At 42.9% G+C, this 21,185-nt stretch overlaps 1 protein-coding gene across 2 annotated transcripts in view; it reads right to left on the reverse strand.

Annotated features, from left to right (window-relative positions):
* Nucleotides 1-1,447: 1,447 nt before the first annotated feature.
* The window catches only part of LOC110516971 (protein argonaute-3), a 47,774-nt gene continuing 28,036 nt past the window's right edge, over nucleotides 1,448-21,185 (reverse strand). For both annotated transcript variants that reach the window (XM_036973734.1, XM_036973733.1), the window contains exons 11-19: nucleotides 16,742-16,875; nucleotides 15,993-16,177; nucleotides 13,298-13,457; nucleotides 12,579-12,669; nucleotides 11,798-11,992; nucleotides 11,251-11,385; nucleotides 10,317-10,418; nucleotides 9,736-9,935; nucleotides 1,448-8,164 (exon numbers count right to left, since the gene is read on the reverse strand). In XM_036973734.1, the coding sequence (XP_036829629.1) occupies nucleotides 8,056-8,164; nucleotides 9,736-9,935; nucleotides 10,317-10,418; nucleotides 11,251-11,385; nucleotides 11,798-11,992; nucleotides 12,579-12,669; nucleotides 13,298-13,457; nucleotides 15,993-16,177; nucleotides 16,742-16,875 (1,311 nt within the window). In that variant the 3' untranslated portion in view covers nucleotides 1,448-8,055. The remainder of the gene's footprint in view (nucleotides 8,165-9,735; nucleotides 9,936-10,316; nucleotides 10,419-11,250; nucleotides 11,386-11,797; nucleotides 11,993-12,578; nucleotides 12,670-13,297; nucleotides 13,458-15,992; nucleotides 16,178-16,741; nucleotides 16,876-21,185) is intronic.

A 21,185-nucleotide genomic window follows, 5' to 3' on the forward strand; every position in this document is an offset into this window, starting at 1 on the left:
CAAAGGTTGTAGAGACATGTATGCAGGTCTAGATCCTTCCAGCAGCAAAGGGAAATTCCTTTCCACTAAAATGTACATTTTTGCTAGTGTTATGACCCAACCAGCACTTCCCGATGTTTCTACATTTGTTTTCTTATCATCACATGTCAAATAGTAGGGTATGAAACCTGGCCATGATCAATTGAAAAGGTTACATAATGCTTTAAAGTCAACCTTTTCTAATCTTTTCCATGGGTGGAACGGGTCGACACAGAATAGGAAGGACGGTAGTAGTCATGACTGTCGCGTAAATGTGACTGAAAACCTACCTGTCTATCAAATGAAGCATGAAATGTGAAAAACCTGGGGTAAATGTTAGCTATGGTGGAAAAGCCCTAAACATGCACACCGAAAACCCTGTAGCTGCGTGGGACTACCAGAGCCTGTAGTAGCTGCAATGCATTCTGGACAGCAGTTTACATGTTTATGTGATCTCCTGATTACTTTACATTCCAGACAGTTATGTGAGGTTGTTGGCCCACTGTCACAACCCCCGTCTTTGTGCACTGACTGTTCCACTGAGAGATATGAGTTTCCTTAGTGAAGGATAAATGTGACTACAAATGGGATTTTAGGAGCTTCAATTCAATCCTTCCCATATTTTCCAGGAGGGTTGAACTGGTTCAGTGCACCCGGGTACACTTTCCATTTTCATTACGAGCAGTTTGTTATGATTCATTTAATTTGAGGCAATGGTGGAAAATGAAGTTCAGTTGGTAGACTAGATTGTATTCTGCATTCTCATGGTTCTTAACCTGAAACGGTGACAGGCTCAGATTTCCAAAGTAGGCTAGGCTAGGCTAACCTGTAGCCTAGTCCTAGTCATACATGCTTATGACAAATCTTACAATGCATTATAACGGCATCATAATGCATTGTACAGGAGTATGGTTGCAAAGCTACCGGTAAATTGCTAAAGTTACTGTAATTTTGGTAATTAGCAGGAAATGTATGGTAATTTATACTTGAATAACTTAAAAATTCCATATTCCTTGAAAGTTATCACAATTCTGGTAGTTTACTTGTAAACCTAGAAAAAAAGTTTCCAGTAATATACACTCCCTTTGCCACACCATACAGGATTTACTTACCAAAAAATATGTTCTGACTTCTACTTCTCAAGACTATTTCTTTACATTCCTTGAAATGAAGAGACTAAATAACACAATCAGTCTACACTACAGGCAACTGTCTGGCGCAACAACATAGAATCAGAAGAATAATAGCATTCGAACACAGTGCAATGACATGTCATAATCATTTAGTAACATTACATCTGTGCTGAATCTACCTTCACTAGAACTGACTAGTGGCTACAGCCAGTAGCTATACTTCACCATAAATGAAAGGGGTGTGTTTGATCACGTGTGCCTGCTTGGTCTAGAAACAAATATCATGAAGCGAAAGGTTTTAAAGCAAAGCTTTTTATTACAAGTATTAGTGAAAGATACACTTCAAATTGTAGCAAAGCAAAACTGAAGGCCTAAAAGAAAGAATTATTAAACAAAATACATTAAAACTGAAATAAAAATGACCTGTTGGTACAACAGAGAGTTTGAAACATACAGAGTAGTAAGGGAGAGAGATGGAGGCATGGAACTCATGTGGCTACCTTGTTCTAATCATCAAACACCCATTGATTTTAGCTGGTGCCTCAGGACTCAAAATGGTATCACAGCGCACAATCCTAACTGACGCACGTCAAATACAAAAATAACCTCAAGATACCGATGAAACATATAGGGAACCCTTTAAAAAGTCCAGCATTCATGGCCACTGACGAGATCTGTCTTCAAACCAGTGTAACATTGGGAAAACAGCATCCGATAATCTCTCGAGCAAATGTTTCTTCAAAATCTTAACATGGACTGCGAATAGACTGAAAGCAAGCTGCTTGCACATCAAACAGATAGCTAAATGGAGTCAACATGTCTAAAAAGGATTTGTCTGTGGGTATTAGGTAGAAAAGCCTATTAAAAAAAGTTCTGAACAGGGTTGACGACCCCTTCCAAGCTCCATGCCTCTGACCTCTGACCCTAGAGTGAGGTTGGAACAACTAACAGACACCGTGGGCAAACAGAACAGCAATGAATTATTACAACACCTTGATTCATTATACAGGTATAAGTCAGCACACAGAACCCTCGGGCTCTTGTTCTTACATCCACACACGTGGGGAAACATACACTTTGTACGTTGGGGCTCAACAACTACTGTAGCACTATTAGTGGTTTGAAAAGAAACACGAGGATGCCATTTTGGAGTTAGGCCATTTTTTTTGTACTCAACTCCGGCGTTCCGTAGTCGTAAATAAAACCCAACAACGAAGTAAGAACACACTTAAGGCGGAGGCTTGTAGTTGAGCGGAATGAGACTTTACACTCCACTCCTTCCTTGTGTAAAAGTCTCTGGCACAAGGGAAACGTGAAAGGACAGAAGCCACACCTAACATCCTCTGCCTGAGCACAGTCACCATCATTCCCTCCTTCTCCTCTATTCTCACCCACCTGTACTCTACCAGGCCAGGGGAGTTTATATGGCTAACATATTAGCAGCTCTGGATGAGGATGTCAGTGGTCAGCTCAGTCCATGTGGTTCAGTAAAGGTTCCCCTAACCCTACAGGAGATGAGACGCAACATGTGGGGGTGGCCTCACCAAGATGGGAGGAGAGAACCGGGGAGAGAGGGAAGAGGGAGTACAAGGTGGTAAGAGGAGGAAGGCCTCTTCCCTTCACGAGGAGCCAAACAAGAAAGCTAAACAGCTAGACGCAGGGGTCTACATAATTAATACCTCATTTAAAAAAAAAACAGGTCCCCCTGCTCAACTGTGCCCCTTCGTCCGCCCACCACCACATCGCTGTGCTTGCGTGTCTGGAGAGGATAAGGCTTCAACATGGAGGGGGGTGGGGTGGTTTAAGGCCTCGTCCCCTAGCTCCACCTCCACCATGCTGCCAATGAGACTAGCTGGCCGCTCGTTTATACACTCAATAAATACAGCATCAAATATTTTCATTTCATATACATATTAAAAAGTACAACATTTAAATAGGACGACAAAATAAAACGCTCGGCTCAAGTCAGATAAGTGTTAAGACAAAAAAACTAAAACAAGAATATCTTGCAGTTATACGTCTGTCTAAAATAGTTACAAGAATATCATAATCAGGTATTAATCAAGCATTATACTGTAATAACCAAAGCAATATTTGCAGTTTTTCCTCTCATGTGGTATAACATATGCAGCATACCAAGGTAAGTGAGGCGCATATTTTATTTTAAATCTCTTGTAAAGGTATCACCCCCCCCCCTGGACTGACGGGTACCCCAAATGACTCATACAGACCCTCAGAGTCTTATTCTACACCCGAACTTGCCCCAAAACACCAACGAAAGTGGGCCCACTATCCTTCCATTAAGGACAAGACGGACACACGGCAGGGCGAGGGCATTGCACTAGGATGAGAGAATGCCATGGGCCAGACAACTGCCGACTTCCTAATATGGACGCCTTACACTGTAACACTTAAAAACCATTGGTGGTTTCAGATTCTTAAGGAGAAACCATATAAATGCAGGCGGACTCAAAACAGAGTCATCATCAGCGAAGTCACATGAGCTGGAGGCACGCTTTTAAAATGACCACCTAGTAGCGATAGCAACTGTTTGGTGTCGTAATCCAATTCCCTTTCCCAGAGGAGGAAAATCTCCTCATTCACATAAAAAACAAGTCCTCGATACTCCACTGTATCTGGGAGGCGGGGATTGGAGGAGGAACAGAGACAGAAAACCTCTTGGCTTTATGTCTGAGTGAGAGTGGCAGTCTATAAAGTGCTGTGCTATGTTTGTCATTCGTGGGCAAGGCTGTGTCACACACACATCGGTTTAAAATGTGACCTCACTTGTCAATTCAAGTTCCACTGTACCAACCAACCGAGTCCATTGGTCCAGACTCAAAATGCACCACTAAGTGAACGCTCAACCACAATCATATACTTTAACAAACAGACTGCGGGTCCTCAGTATCAATCTTGGTGTGTGTGTGTGTGTGTGTGTGTGTACTGTGCATAAAACGCAGGCGTTTTTTTCTTCAAACATGAGATAGATGTCTTTTTGATTTTCCATTTGACTTTTGTTTTACAGCACCACCATTAAGAAAGGCACTTTCTGTGGCCAACGTCACTCTGCCATAGATGTACCTTCTACCCCGAAAAGAAAGAACTCAAAATCCAGTACATCTGTACGTCACATGTAAATGGAATGAACACATACATAGCTACTATACATATAGCTACTTTTCCATAGAGTATAGGAAACTCTGGGGTGATGGTTTAGACCTAGAAAGGCCTTGCTCATAAATATCTATAAACTAAGCACACAAAAAAAAAAAAACTGCTGAAAACAAAACGAACATCTGAAAAACGTTACCGACGACGATTTAGGGAGTTGTAATGTTATAAGGATGTTAGGCGAACACATCTGCTATATGTAAACCTGTGTTCTTTTGCCCAGGAAAATCTGACTGTTCTGTAGTCCTTGACGTTCATCATAATGTCAGCTTGGATGAGAGCTACGCTTGGTCGCTTGCTAAACAATGTCCCGATCCAGACACGTCACCTCCCTCAAATGGCACTTAGCCCTACTTCTCACTTTACACACACCAGAACCAGCCACATGCACAAAAACCCATCTAACTACAATGCCCTACTCCGTACCAACCAACACACACTTAACGTCTTCTGTCCTCTAGTCTTCCATCTTTTCTCCACTTCTCAGGGGAATCCGATGGCAGATCGACTGGCTATGGAATGTAGTCCTCTGGCAATGGGAGGCAAAAGTCAGGAGAAAGTGGGGGAAAAACAAATGAGATTATAGACTGTCACATTGCAGACTTAATGGAGGCCTTTCGGCTTTGTATTCCGGAGCACAAGAAGTGCCCTTGGTTGCGCGTGGAGAAAAGCCACAGTTACGGGCCAAGTCTCGCTCTATAGGGGCCTCATAACCCACAAGGCTCAACCTCAAACACTGCGGGCCACATCGGTACTAAACGTTCATGATGACCAGTCAGGGTAACCATCTCATTCCGGTTTCTCCCGCTCTCCCCCTACTCTACAGGCGTCAAATCCCGCCTGAGAAAGACGATCTGGATCACAACAATTATGCTCTTAAAAAAAGTCTAACGATTCCATTTGGATTCTATGACAACAGGGAAGATCTGACAACAGCTGCCAAGAGTGCCAGAAATAGAAGCACCTCTTACTTCTAGAACTCAGAGGAGACAAGTCCACCACATCCCAATCCATAACAGTCTAACAATCCAGACACACGTTACATGTCGAAATACATTCACCGCCAATGTACGCACGCCAAAATAAACAAATTAATGTTATACATTGCCACAGGACACGAGTCAACAGTCTATTGCATTATCAACTCTTACATATTTTATTACCGTTTATCTTAAATGATATTATTACTATGATGATTAACTATATAACTACATATGTTAGATTTTTTTTTGTTAGCAAAAATAAGTGGTGAGCATTACAATAATGTGAAATGTACATATACACATCTTCCAATCTGGCTTTTTAAAAAGGCTTTTTGGACACTAGTGAAGATCATGAAGGCTCAAACTCATTGGCTTCCAGCCAGGGGAAGGCTAGAGTTGGGAAGGCTGTCAAATGCAACTACAGGGGGACACAGGATTCTACCATTGGACCGACCACACTACCGTTCACCTATTGGGGCAGTCCTTGCCTTGAGAACTGTGTCCTCGTATCATTGTACCGTCAAAACAAGAGATTCTCAATGGCAACTGTTTCCACTAACAGTTAGGACAAGAATCCCTATAGTGCCCCACATAAGACCCTCTCGTTTACCTCATTGGGAGGTTTACTACAGTACATTTGTACCCCCCCCAAAAGGCCTACTCAGACTGCAAATTCTCAAAGGGGCGCGGCAAGGAGGCCACCCCCCATAGCACCAGAGGCATGTGTTCGGTCTGACACACACTTCTTTTAGTGCAGATTATTGTCTCTCTCTTGAACACTAGGCATGCCTCACGTCAAAGAGCACAGAGGAGCTAAGCAGCGACCACACAAGTCACTCACTCAGTCTCCCGGACTTCCAAGATTCGTCGAATTGTTGACTCGAGAAGACAGCTAAGCTACTATTGGTTTGGATGCTCAGTTATATGGCGAAGAAAAAAAATGAAACGTCGGCTTTGCTCTCCTGCCGCTCATGACTGAGGCATGCCTCGATTCTTAGTCACCTTGAGTACATGTAGATATAGCAGCTAGATCCATGTCTGATGAGGATAGAGACAGAGTGCAGCACGACTTGATCTGCTAAAATACTGCTGCTATTAGGCAAAGACAATAGGATAAACTAACACACACAAAATATATATATATATTTTCTATCATGAGGATTTCAATGCGATGCAATGTCTGTCAAAAAAAAAGAAACAAAAAAAGAGGCAAAATGTAGCTTAGTCAACTTTCTCCAGCTAAATTTTGCCCTTTAACTTCCTTGTTTGAATACATTTTAAAGGCTAGGATCTCCACATCATAATCCATCGATACAACTTCCATTTAACTGTTCATTTCCAAAACCAGGCACTTGATTTCTAACCCATAACACACTCACTGGCATAACCATTAGACCTCTGAACCCCTCTACTCCCCTTCATAAAGAGGAGCAACGGGTAAGTGCCAATTTTGTGAACAGAGTTCTCATAGGAGATCTGGGTTCTGCTACATTCTCGTAACTCACTGCTACAGACTTCCAGATATTCAAACCGTATCTTCTAGAAGAAGCTTCCTTCCCCTCAGCTAAAAGATTATTGCACTAGGAGAAAGCAACATGATCAGTCATTCAATTTAGGATCTTCCACCACAAATTAAAATCCAAGAGAGCGGATAGATCGAAAGAGCAATGAGATAGAAAGAATGCAGAAATAAAAACGCTCGTCTCATATTAAATTACTAGATCTTGAGCATACTAATAAATACTGGAAAGAATGGTAAAAAACAAACAACAAAACAAGCACCTTAAATATCAAAACACGATGTACAGGAAAGAAAATTCAAAACAGGGTCACATTGCAATGTAGTTAGTTGATGTGACAGCACATTAGACCTATGTCATAGGGGACTGACCTAGGGTGTGATATCATTGTATTACCCTCTATGATGTGTGCCAGCGTATACGCACAGCACTTATTGGTTCAAGTCAAATGATAACGAGTTGGAAATCATATGATTAGCATCATAGCTTATTCCCCAGACAGGTTGGGACTTTTGAAGAGAGCATTTACACCGTTTAGACTCCAGGTGGCACTGTGCTCACAATAATAGCTTGTGTTCCTCTCCTACCACACAGTGTCCATTGACACACTCACACGTTTGATAAGTCACCATTGGCTAAAAAAAAAAAAAAAAGCTGGAGAGGAAAGGAGAGGAAAATACCAGTGTCAAGCTTGTGCGCAGTGATGGGTCTGCACCGATAGAGATCCACCCTTCACACTCCTGATCCTTTTCTTCTTCTCTCCTCAACCTTTGATGAAAGAAAAAGTCAAAACAGAACTAACCACGAAAAAGGGCAGGAAGTGCTGCCGTTAAAAACTGAGCTGATGTAAAAGGCATGATGACGAAAGGGAATGATTTCTGCAACGTTGACCATACACATCCGGAATCAAAACAGATCTCCTTCATGACCGGAGAAAAGGAGGGAGGGACTGGAGGAGGGTGGGGGCGGAGTTGGGGTGCCCAGGAAAAGCAGTTGGCTGGGTTAATATTGCATAATAGTGCCAAGTTCTTCCTCTCTTGTTTTAAAGCAGCATCTGTCTGCATCCTCAGTCCATTGCGGGGGGCTTCCCCCACCCCCCTCTTCCCTCTACACAGTGTCAGGTCCGGATTGACTGGTTGTGGGGGGATGCAACCCTCCTTGACTGGCAGGCGGGGCTTATGTGTGTATGTGTGCTTTAAGTGCGGTGATGGTGGTGTGGGGTGGTGCTCAGGCGAAGTACATGGTCCTCAGCGTGTCGTGGTGAATCTGCACCGCCTTGGCCAGAGCCTGGGGGTCCCGACCGTTACTCTGACCAGAGACATGGCTGCCCTCCGCACTGGGAGAAGAGAAGACATTCATCAGGACAGAGAAATACATGAATGGATCAGAAAGACAGGTCAACTATCATACACACACTTCTTTGAAGCTACATGATTTTTTTTACGTAGAAAGCTAGCTTTCTGGCGCTGCTTTGGGGGGCAGTAAACTACCTAGCGCTGCTTTGAGGGGGCAGTATACTACCTAGTGGTGCTCCTAGTGGCCGCGGACTTTAAAGCAGGGAAACTTAAAACTGTTTACCATATTTCTATCAGCATGTTTAATGTGCAACCAGAGGGAGAAAAATTCTATACCACCTTTACTCCACACACAGAGACATGTACAAAGCTCTCCCTCACCCTCCATTTGGCAAATATGACCATAATTCTATCCTCCTGATTCCTGCTTACAAGCTAAAATTAAAGCAGGATGCACCAGTGACTCAGTCAATTAAAAAAAAGTGGTCAGATGAAGCCGATGCTAAGCTACAGGACTGTTTTGCTATCACAGACTGGAACATGTTCCGGGATTCTTCCGATGGCATTGAGGAGTACACCACATGCTTCATCAATAAGTGCATCAATGACGTCGTCCCCACAGTGACCGTACGTACATACCCCAACCAGAAGCCATGGATTACAGGCAACATCCGCACCGAGCTAAAGGCTAGAGCTGCCACTTTCAAGGAGAGGGACTCTAACCCGGAAGCATAAGAAATCCCACTATGTCCTCCAACGAACCATCAAAGTATCAATACAGGACTAAGATTGAATCCTACGACACCGGCTCCGACGCTCAGACTACAAAAGGGAAGCACAACCGAAAGCTGCCCAGTGACACGAGCCTACAGACGAGCTGAACCACTTCTATGCTCGTTTCGAGGCAAGTAACACTAAAACATGCACGAGAGCACCAGCTGTTCCGGACGACTGTGTGATCACGCTCTCCGCAGCCGATGTAAGACCATTAAACAGGTTAACATTCACAAGGCTGCAGGGCCAGACGGATTACCAGGACGTGTACTGCGAGCATGCGCTGACCCACTGGCAAGTGTTTTCACAGACATTTTCAACCTCTCCCTGTCCGAGTCTGTAATACCAACTCTGTTAATATCTATGCATAGTCAGTTTATTAACTCTACTTACATGTACATATTACCTCAATTAACCGGTGCCCCCGCACATTGACTCTGTACCGGTACCTTCTGTATATTGTCTCGCTATTGTTATTTTACTGCTGCTCTTGAACTACTTGTTATTTTTAATTCTTAACTCTATTTTCTTAAAACTGCATTGTTGATTGGGGGCTCGTAAGTAAGTAAGCATTTCACTGTAAGGTCTACACCTGTTGTATTCGACACGTGACTAAAACAATTTGATTTGGGGGCAGTATACTATCGAGCGCTGCTTTGGTGGCAGTAGAACACGAAAAAAAACAGTAATGCAGTACTGTACATTTCACCAAAAATAGATAGGAAATATGAAACGTAATGTTGAGCACAACAGAGGCGAAGCATGCAGAAACACTGAACCAGCCCAGATTGTTTTGTGCAGTGACAGAGTGACCCCCATCCCTATCCCTGCCAATCACCTGTCGTGCTCCTTGTCCACCAGATGGTAGCGAGCACGGAAGGCCACCAGGTGGGCGTAGTAGGCTGGCGCGGGGATGGAGACGGAGCGGGTACAGCGCACGTAGGTGTGGCACAGCTGGTAGGTGAGCAGCTGGAACTCATCGGCCGTGAAGCAGTTGTCGTCCCACAGGACGTGGTAGTGGGAGGGCCGACTGGTCCCCTGGGGAAAGCAGACAGCAGACGTTACACATACTACACAGCCTCAATTTGGGGATTTAATGGAGATGTGGTATAAAATGTGATGTAGAAAGACAATGGCTTTCAACTAAAACTGGACAATTAGAATGAGGTATAGGCCTATTTATTTGCAAATGTAGTCTCATTTTTTTCAACTTCAAAACCAAAGAGTGTTTGGTAGTTTAGTTTCAGTAAAGAACGGTTTACCTTCCAAAAACCAAAACCCAAAAAACGCAGTGTGAATAAAGTGCGTTTAAATTCTAAAAAGACAGCGTATTTCCTGAGACTTCATGAAGTCATTTCCTGAGAGGAAGGTGCAGTGAGGCAGCAGGCTAGATGAACAGGTGGTGAAATGCTGCAGTACCTGTATTCCAGCGTGACTGCAGAGGTAAAAGTCAAACTCGTAGGGGTGCGTGATGTCCGTGTCCACCGTGGTGCCAGCAGGAATGTTTCCACTGCGTCCAACCTGAACGAAGAGAACATGTCGATTTGGGGTCATTATTAATAACTGCCCACGTTAAAAAACATCCTTCCGTCTGTCCTGTTCTACTTCAACACCAAGCTTCACACACATCCATTCATTCAACTTTCCCCTTGGACTCATTTAATGACGTCAGAAAGGGAACGAACGGAGGGAGGAGTAGTGTTTATTTTTTAGATTTACCTTTATTTAACTAGGCAAGTCGGTTAAGAACAAATTCATATTTACAATGACGGCCTACCCCGACCAAACCCTAACGACGCTGGGCCAATTGTGCGCCGCCTTATCTCCACAGCTCTGAATGATGTCGTCTACAAATGACCAGAATAATGACTAAATTGATTTCTCCTTGTCCGTCAAAGTTAACTTCACTTGTAAACAAGGTGATAACTCCAAAAGCCCTGCTCTCCCAGGCCTCGAGTGGCACTCCAGGTCCGTCAATCAGGCCTAATGCTATAATGGAATAGAATTACCAGGGGTGAGGAGAGCAGGCCCATTGACAACAGTGTAATGGGATAATTAGGACAACCATTTAGAGCAGTTAATAAAACACCACGGACCAACTCTGTAACACACAGTTCCCCCCTTAATCTATAAAGGGCGTTTCACACTGCTGTGCCAAACAGAGTTGAGTCAAGCTGTAGTGAGCTGGCCTGGTTACACATCTACTAAAGCTGTTGGAACGGTGCTAGAAGAAAACGTAAGAGTCAGTTTGGGTGCGATTTGGCCCCATAGTGTGACTCAGGCATGGGTATTATCTCAGAATGACCCGAAGGTAGCTGGGAGGGTGGCCGGAAGTAAAAGTGGACCCACACACCCTTTCGTTGCGGTCGGCACAGAAGAGGCGGGTGTGGTGGCGTTTCTGGACCACGATGTAGGTGATGCCGGGCTGGTACTCCTTCTCTAAGCCAATGCAAGCCTCGCGGATGGCCAGCAGCTCGTAGTACAACACCTGGGGTGGGCAGATGGATAAAACAGGGTTCAAAACATCCATTATTGACGATATGACTTTGAATGTCCTCCATGTACGTTACGGGCAAGTTTTTCCTAGTTCGCACCAGTTGAGGCAGATGATATAGGCCTCAACATTGCACCCTTTCACCATCATCTGACAGCGTGACAGGTAAATAAGTCATGTTTTGGTCACAGTCATGCATGTTATTCTAATGTCCTCTTAGTGGACCTTCATGATGTGCCTCAATGGTTTACTTACACAGATAGGACATCTACCTAACTTTAACAGTTTATTTAAAGAGGGACAACATTTGACATGCAACCTTTGACCCTCTGGTTTCTGATGTTCTGGAGGTGGAGAGAGACTTACATTTTCTTGTCCCCAGGACAATCACTCGGTCTTTACTCACCTGTCTGAACTGGCCCTCTGACACTCCGTCCCTGTAGAAGATGATCCTGGTGGGCTTGTAGCGGGTCGACTTGTAGAACTGGATCAGCAGCTCTCGGACCATAGAGGCCAGATCCTGGATCACCTCCTGCCTGGGCCTCTGGACCCGGACTGTGGCACAGTACCTGCTGGGGTGGGCGTCCATACTGCCCACCACCTGGAGAGAGAGAGATGTAATAGAGAGAAACAGGGTGAGAGATGTAATAGAGATAAACAGGGTGAGAGAGAGATGTAATAGAGAGAAACAGGGTGAGAGAGAGAGATATAAGAGAGAAACAGGGTGAGAGAGAGAGATGTAATAGAGAGAAACAGGGTGAGAGAGAGAGATGTAATAGAGAGAAACAGGGTGAGAGAGATGTAATAGAGAGAAACAGGGTGAGAGAGAGAGATGTAATAGAGAGAAACAGGGTGAGAGAGAGAGATGTAATAGAGAGAAACAGGGTGAGAGAGAGAGAGTGTGTGTGTGAGTGAGAGAAACAAACCAGCGCTGCACAAATTGATTAGCTCTGCACAAACATTATGAACTTGAATGCAGTGGCGATTCAGTATAGACAAAGCCACAGAAGTCTCAAACATGTAGTCCTCAGGCCAGATGAGGCCCGCGAGCCTATTTAATGCAGCCTGCGGTTGTCTCAGTAAATGTGGACCATGGTTGCAATAGTAAAAAAATATATAAATGTGGCCCCTGGGCAAAATGAGTTTGAGACTACTGGTATAGGCCAATAGGAGTTAAGTGAACTCACTGCAGCAATGGAGGGCTTCTTCCCGTCTCCAGCAGGGGGGTGTGTAACGTCCGCCCCCAGGAAGATGATAGGCTGCTGGAATACTGAGGGTCTGGGTGGAGGAAGAGAGAAGGACCAATGAGGACAGAGTTCAAACAAAGGTTCTCTAATATGATTAAAGGTTTAGATTTCACACAATATGTACATTTATGTCAATCATAAATTGGAAGACACTTGATTAGGAGATTGATATTGATGGAATATGTGTACAAATAAAATAAACATTCTCAAGACCAATAAACACTTTGTAGGCCTAACAAAGTTAATTTACTGTTTAAAGGGATGCCCCGCTTCACAGGTCTAAAAAAATAAATACATTTGAACAATTAATTTGATTCATATGAATGATTCTTTGACAAAACAAACGATTCACTACGTGATTTTAGTAGTTGGGATTCGGTTCAATCACGGTGATCGAATCATGTGAATCAAAAAAAAATAAAAAATTGTGAATCGCAAACAGTAATTTTAGCTGTAGCCTCCACTTTTGGAATAGGTGGCGACAAAACTTGTTTTGTAGCTACTTCAAGCTGATTTATGCACACTTCTAAAGGAAGATAAATATGACTAGATTAGAAAAGGTACATACATTTCCAAAAGAAATGTGCTCGCTTTAGCCAAATAAAAATATTTGCTTGGTCATTCGACAGTCCTATCCTCCAGCCACAGTGGCCACGTACCGTTGGTGGGGCACCAGGATATTGTTGATTCCCCCCAGCTTGACGTTGATCTTGAGGCAGAGGTTGGAGAGGGTCTGGGGGGACGTCTTCACCACGTTCTTCACCTGGACACACTGAGTGGCCATTCCTAGGAGAGTGTCTCCCACCCTCTTCACCTCCGCTACACAGGACCAGTAACAGGAAGTGATCAATCAATCTCTGTGCAATTAACAGTCAGATTAGGAAAGTAAAGTACCACCTATGCGTTAAAGGGAAAGCATTGGTAGATACCAGACAGATGTACACCGTCTTAACACACAACAGCACACATCCCTTATCGAAGCTGCTTTAGCAACACAAGAGTTTCAAAGAATAGCAAATGCTTTGGTTGAAGTATTATATAGATACAGAAAATGTTCGACCGTGAATCAGCACGGATAAGGTGATTCCAATGAACATCATGTGAATACGTACAGTTGAAGTCAGAAGTTTACATACACTTAGGTTGGAGTCATTAAAACTCATTTTTCTACCACTCCACAAAATGTCTTCTTAACAAACTATAGTTTGGCAAGTCGTTTAGGACATCTACTTTGTGCATGACACTAATAATTTTTACAACAATTGTTTACAGACAGATAATTTCACTGTATCACGATTCCAGTGGGTCAGAAGTGTACATACACTAAGTTAACTGTGCCTTTAAACAGCTTGGAATATTCCAGAAAATAATGTCATGACTTTAGAAGCTTCTGATAGGCGATAGGTGAATTGGAGGTGTACCTGTGGATGTATTTCAAGGACTACCTTCAAACTCAGTGCCTCTTTGCTTGACATCAATGGAAAACCAAAATAAATCAACCCCAGAAAATAATTGTAGACCTCAACAAGTCTTGCTCCCAAGGATGAACCATTTCCAAAACGCCTGAAGGTACCATGTTCATCTGTACAAACAATAGTACGCAAGTATAACCACCATGGGACCACGCAGCCGTCATACCGCTCAGGAAGGAGACACGTTCTGTCTCCTAGAGATGAACATACTTTGGTGCGAAAAGTGCAAATCAATCCCAGAACAACAGCAAAGGACCTTGTGAAGATGCTGGAGGAAACAGATACAAAAGTATCTATATCCACAGTAAAACAAGTCCTATATCGACATAACCTGAAAGGCCGCTCAGCAAGGAAGAAGCCACTGCTCCAAAACCGCCAAAAAAAGCCAGACTACGGTTTGCAACTGCACATGGGGACAAAGATTGTACTGATCTGATGAAACAAAAATATATAACTGTTTGGTCATAATGACCATGCTTATGTTTGGAGGAAAAAGGGGGAGGCTTGCAAGCCAAAGAACACCATCCCAACCGTGAAGCACACGGGTGGCGGCATCATGTTGTGGGGGTGCTTTGCTGCAGGAGGGGCTGGTGCACTTCACAAAATAGATGGCATCATGAGGAAGTAAAATTATGTGGATATATTGAAGCAACATCTCAAGACCAAGTTATAGCTTGGTCGCAAATGGGTCTTCCAAATGGATAATGACCCCAAGCATACTTCCAAAGTTGTGGCAAAATGCAGGGACAACAAAGTCAAGGTATTGGAGTGGCCATCACAAAGCCCTGACCTCAATCTTATAGAATATTTGTGGGCAGAACTGAAAAAGTGTGTGCGAGCAAGGAGGCCTACAAACCTCACTCAGTTACACCAGCTCTGTCAGGAGGAATGAGCCAACATTCACCCAACTTACTGTGGGAAGCTTGTGGAAGGCTACCCGAAACATTTGACCCAAGTTAAACAATTTAAAAGGCAATGCTACCAAATACTAATTGAGTGTATGTAAACTTCTGACCCACTGGGAATGTGATGAAAGAAATAAAAGCTGAAATAAAGCATTCTCTCTCCTATTATTCTGACATTTCACATTCTTAAAATAAAGTGGTGATCCTAATTGACCCAAGACAGGGAATTTTTACTAGGATTAAATGTCAGGAATTGTGAAAAACTGAGTTTAAATGTATTTGGCTAAGGTGTATGTAAACTTACGACTTCAACTGCACACTACCGTTTAAAAAGTTTTTTTAAAGAAAAGCAAAAATTTTTTGTCCATTAAAATAACATCAAATTGATCAGAAATACGGTGTAGACATTGTTAATGTTGTAAATGACTATTGTAGCTGGAAACGGCAGATTTTGTGGAATATCTACATAGGCGTACATAGGACCATGATCAGCAACCATCACTCCTGTGCTCCAATGGCACGTTGTGTTAGCTAATCCAAGTTTATAATAAAAAAAAGGGTAATTAAGCATTAGAAAACCCTTTTGCAATTATGTTAGCAGAGCTGAACATGGTTGTGCTGATTAAAGAAGCAATACAACTGGCCTTCCTTAGACTAGTTGAGTATCTGGAGCATCAGCATTTCTGGGTTTGATTACAGGCTCAAAATGGCCAGAAACAAAGAACTTTCTTATGAAACTGTTGACGTTGAGACTGATGTTTTGCGGGTACTGTTTAATGAAGCTGCCAGTTGAAGACTTGTGAGGCGTCTGTTTCTAAAACTAGACACTAATGTACTTGTGCTCTTGCTCAGTTGTGCACCGGGGCCTCCCACTCCTTTTTCTATTTGTGCTTTTCTTTCTTTCATTCAAAAACAAGGACATTTCTAAGTGACCCCAAACTTCTGAATGGTAGTGTTTATCTATGGGTGCCGCCTACCATAGACTGGGGTCTTTCCAGGCAGGATGACGATGATGAGCTGCAGTCCAGAGTAGGTGTTCTTCAGGTGCCTGAACATGGGCTCCACACTGTCGGCTCCCTGGGCGTATTTACAGAAACACGGCTGGCCCTGGATGGGCATCCCAGCATCCTTGGAGATCTTACGCAGCTGGTCTGTGAAACCCCTGTAGAAGGAGGTGGGTAATGGATGGAGGAAGAGAGAGGGATGCAGAAGAGAGTGATGGAGGAATTAGGGAGGGAAAGAGGAATGAGGGAGGGAAAGACAGTAATGGAGAAATGAGGGAGGGGGAGGAGGGGAAAAGGAAGGGTTGTAAAGACCAAATATAATCTGGTTGGTTAGGGAACGGTTTAGTAATGTAATCCTTGAAAGTCGCTGTGTAAATCCTAAGGTTGTATCAGAGGCGTAGAGGACAAACTAATTACACAAGGATCACTTTCTTATCTGGAAGGCCATCTTCAACAACACATCCGTAGCAGGGAGGTATTCCTTTCTATATATCCCTGTGGCTATGTGAAAAGCTGCTTCATGAATAGGAGGGGGGGGGGGGTATGTTTATTAGGCAATAAATGGAAGAAAATGTACTGAAACAGGGCAGGACTACCTGGACCAATAAGAAATGCTCATTTTCGTTTTCCATTGAACATTTTGCCAAGGTGTGCCCTAACGAGCATAACCCAGTTGTACACATAGTAAGTGGGTGAAACAGATAAGACTGGTAGGTTCTTACTTGAGGATCTCCTCGCGACACTGCCTCTGTGTGGCAAAACATGCGATGGCCCACATCTTGATCTCCACTCCCGTGTGGAACTGTTTGCCCCTCATGTCCCACACCCCGTGACTTGGGGTGGCCACCGTCCGGTTCTGAAACCACAGTGTAGTACGGTTGATCTGCTGCGTAGTGTACACACACACACACACACACACACACTTCTGCATGCACACACACTTGTTTTTCATATCCTTGTGGGGACCTAAAATGTATTACCATTAAAAACCCTTACTCCAACCTTAACACCTAACCCTAATTGTAAGCCTAAACCTAACCCCCAAGTTTAAAATAGCCTTTGTTCTCAGAGGGATCATTATCTATGTTTTATAATCCTTGGAGACATTTGGGGATTTCAGGTCCCCATGAGGATAGAAAACCAGTGCACAGTAATCACATACACCCAATGGAGTAGGACATGCTGTACAGATTCAACAGTCAAAACACTTCAGAAAGTCATGCAGGCACACATGTATAAATTACACAGAAAATAATTGTGTGTAGACACCAACACTTATTGGATACATTTAAAGCAAAACACACATGAAAAAGTATGTGAACCCTTTGGAATTACCTGGATTTCTGCATGAATTGGCCATAAGATTTGATCTGATCTTCATCTAAGTCACAACAATAGACAGTGTGCTTAAACTAATTAACACAAATTATTGTATTTTTCGTGTCTATATTGAATACATAATTTAAACATTCGAAGTTTAGGTTGGAAAAAGTATGTGAACCCCTAGGCTAATGACTTTTCCAAATGCTAATTGGTGTCAGGAGTCAGCTAACCTGGAGTCCAATCAATGAGACGAGATTGGAGACGTTGGTTAGACCTGCCCGATGACATTTAAAAAATAATAAATAAAACATCTCACAAAATTTGAGTGCAAGAAGCATTGCCTGATGTGAACCATGCCTCGAACAAGAGATGTCTCAGATGACCTAAGATTAAGAATTGTTGACTTGCATAAAGCTGGAAAGGGTTGCAAAAGTATCTCCCAAAGCCTTGAAGTTCATCAGTCCATGGTAAGACAAATTGTCTATAAATGGAGAAAATTCAGCACTGTTGCTACTCTCCCTGGGAGTGGCCGTCCTGCAAAGATGATTTAGCATTCTGCACCTTGCAATGAGGTTAAGAAGAATCTTAGAGTGTCAGCTAAAGACAGACAGAAATCTCTGGAACATGCTAACATCTCTGTTGACGAGTCCACAATACGTAAAACACTAAAACAAGAATGGTGTTCATGGAAGGACATCACGGTAGAAGCCAATGCTGTCCAAAAAAAAACCATTGCTGCACGTCTGAAGTTCGCAAAAGAGCATTTGGATGTTCCACAGCACTACTGGCAAAGTATTCTGTGGACATATTAAACTAAAGTTCAGTTGTTTAGAAGGAACACACAACAATATATGTGGAGAAAAAAAGGCACAGCACATCAACATCTTGGGGCGGCAGGTAGCGTAGTGGTTAGAACGTTGGACTTGTAACCGAAAGGTTGCAAGATCGAAACCCAGACCTGATAAGGTCTGTCCCTTCGTTCTGCCCCTGAACAGGTCAGTTAACCCACTGTTCCGAGGCCATCATTGAAAATAAGAATTTGTTCTTAACTGACTGATAATAATAATAATAATAATAATAAGAATAATAAAACTTTAAAAAAACCATGTTAAACTATTGGAGGGAGAATCATGGTTTGGAGCTGATTTGCTGCCTCAGAGCCTGGAAGGCTTGCCATCGTAGACGGAAAAATGAATTCCCAAGTTTATCAAGACATTTTGCAGGAGAATGTAAGGCCATCTGTCCGCCAATTGAAGTGCAACAGAAGTTGGGTGATGCAACAGGACAACGACCCAAAACACAGAAGTAAATCAACAGAATGGCTTCAACAAGAAAATATGCCTTCTGGAGAGGCCCAGTCAGTCCTGACCTCAACCCGATCGAGATGCTGTGGCATGACCTCAAGAGAGCAGTTCACACCAGACACCCCAAGAATATTGCTGAACTGAAACAGTTTTTTAAAGAGGAATGGTCCAAAATTCCTCCTGACCATTGTGCAGGTCTGTTCCCCAACTACAGAAAACATTTGGTTGAGGTTATTGCTGCCAAAGGAGAGTCAACCAGTTACATACATTTTCCACCATACACTGAATGTTTACACAGTGTGTTCAATAAAAACATGAACATATAATTGTTTTATTCTTTTAAGCAGACCATTTGTCTATTGTTTGTCATTTAAATTGAGATCAAATCACATTTTATGACCAATTTATGCAGAAATCCAGGTAATTCCAAAGGGTTCCCTCATACTTTTTCTTGCCACTGTATTTAGGCCTAACATGTATAGACTGAAAGACACAGGTGCAGTGTTTTAAAATGTTTTCTTTTCTTTTCAAAACAGCTTCAAAAAGGTCAATTTGAGCATATCAACACTGAAACTCAAAATTGTATTGCCCTTAACCTTTACATTAACCCTTCAAGGTGAGACAATAGAGGTTGAAATTAAATTTTTTGCATCTACTTTTTGGTATTTAATATTAGTACTTTCAAAAAGTAAACATATATTTTGTTTATCATACTACCATCAAAATGTCATGAATTTTAAAACATCATTTTTTTTTTTTTACATAAATCATTTCAAAGCTCACTACATTTAAAAAAGGCCATTACAAACTGGACTACAGAGCCTTTGGAAAGTATTCAGACCCCTTGACTTTTCCACTTTGTTACGTTATAGCCTTGTTCTAAAATTGATAACTTCAAAAACAATCCTCAGCAATCGACACACAATACCCCATAATGAAAACAGGTTTAGAAATGTTTGCATAAGTATTCAGCACCTTCGCTATGAGACTCAAAATTTATTTCAGGTGCATCCTGTTTCCATTGATCATCCTTGAGCTGTTTCTACAACTTGATTGGAGTTCACCTGTGGTAAATTCAATTGATTGGAAATAATTTGGAATGGCACACACATCTATATAAGGTCCCACAGCTGACAGTGCATGTCAGAGCAAAAACCAAGCCATGAGGTCGAAGGAAATGTCCGTAGAGACACGATTGTGTCGAAGTACAAATCCGGGGAAGGGTACCAAACTATTTATGCAGCATTGAAGATCCCCAAGAACACAGTGGCCTCCATCATTCTTAAATTGAAGAAGTTTGGAACCACCAAGACTCTTCCTAGAGCTGGCCGCCTAGCCAAACTGAGCAATCAGGGGAGAAGGGCCTTAGTCAGGGAGGTGACCAAGAACCTGGTGGTCACTGAGAGCTCCAGAGTTCCTCTGTGGAGATGGGAGAACCTTCCAGAAGGACAACCATCTCTGCAGTACTCCACCAATCAGGCCTTTATGGTAGAGTGGCCAGACGGAAGCCACTCCTCAGTAAAGAGCACATGACAGCCTGCTTGGAGTTTGCCTAAAGGCACCTAAAGACTCTCAGACCATGATAAACAATATTCTCTGGTCTGATGAAACCAAGACTGAACTCTTTGGCCAGAATGCCAAGCGCCACGTCTGGAGGAAACCCTGCACTATCCGTACGGTGAAGGATGGTGGTGTCAGCATGATGCTGTGGGGATGTTTTTCAGCTGCAGGGACTGGGAGACTAGTCAGGATCGAGACAAATGAACGGAGCAAAGTACAGAGAAATCCTTGATGAAAACCTGTTCCAGAGCGCTCAAGACCTAAGACTGAGGGCGAAGGTTCACCTTCCAACAGGACAACAATCCTAAGCACATGGCAAAGACCATGCAGGAGTGGTTCGGGACAAGCCTCTGAATATCCTTGAGTGTCCCAGCCAGAGTCCGGACTTGAACCCGATCGAACTTCTCTGGCGAGACCTGAAAATAGCTGTGCAGCAAAGCTCCCCATCCAACCTGACAGAGCTTGAGAGGATCTGCAGAGAAGAATGAAAGAAACTCCCCAAATACAGGTGTGCCAAGCATGTAGCGTCATACCCAAGAAGACTCAAGGCTGTAATAACTGCCAAAGGTGCATCAACAAAGTAATTAACCTGTCTGGGAATGGGGTTCCGCTTGCCAACAGCCAATGAAATTGCAGGGCGCCAAACACAAATCAACAGAAATCTCATAAATCAAATTTCTCCAACATACAAGTATTAGGCACCATTTTAAAGATAACATTAATCGTTAATCCAGCCACAGTGTCGGATTTAAAAAATGCTTTACAGCGAAAGCTCCACAAACGATTATGTTAGGTCACCACCAAGTCACAGAAAAACCCAGCCATTTTTCAAGCCAAAGAGAGGAGTCACAAAAAGCACAAAGAGATAAAATGAATCGCTAACCTTTGATGATCATCAGATGACACTCATAGGACTTCATGTTACACAATACGTGTGTTTTGTTCGGTAAAGTTCATATTTATATCCAAAAATCTAATT

Source organism: Oncorhynchus mykiss, chromosome 3, assembly GCF_013265735.2.
Source record: "Oncorhynchus mykiss isolate Arlee chromosome 3, USDA_OmykA_1.1, whole genome shotgun sequence".
Taxonomy (NCBI): domain Eukaryota; kingdom Metazoa; phylum Chordata; class Actinopteri; order Salmoniformes; family Salmonidae; genus Oncorhynchus; species Oncorhynchus mykiss.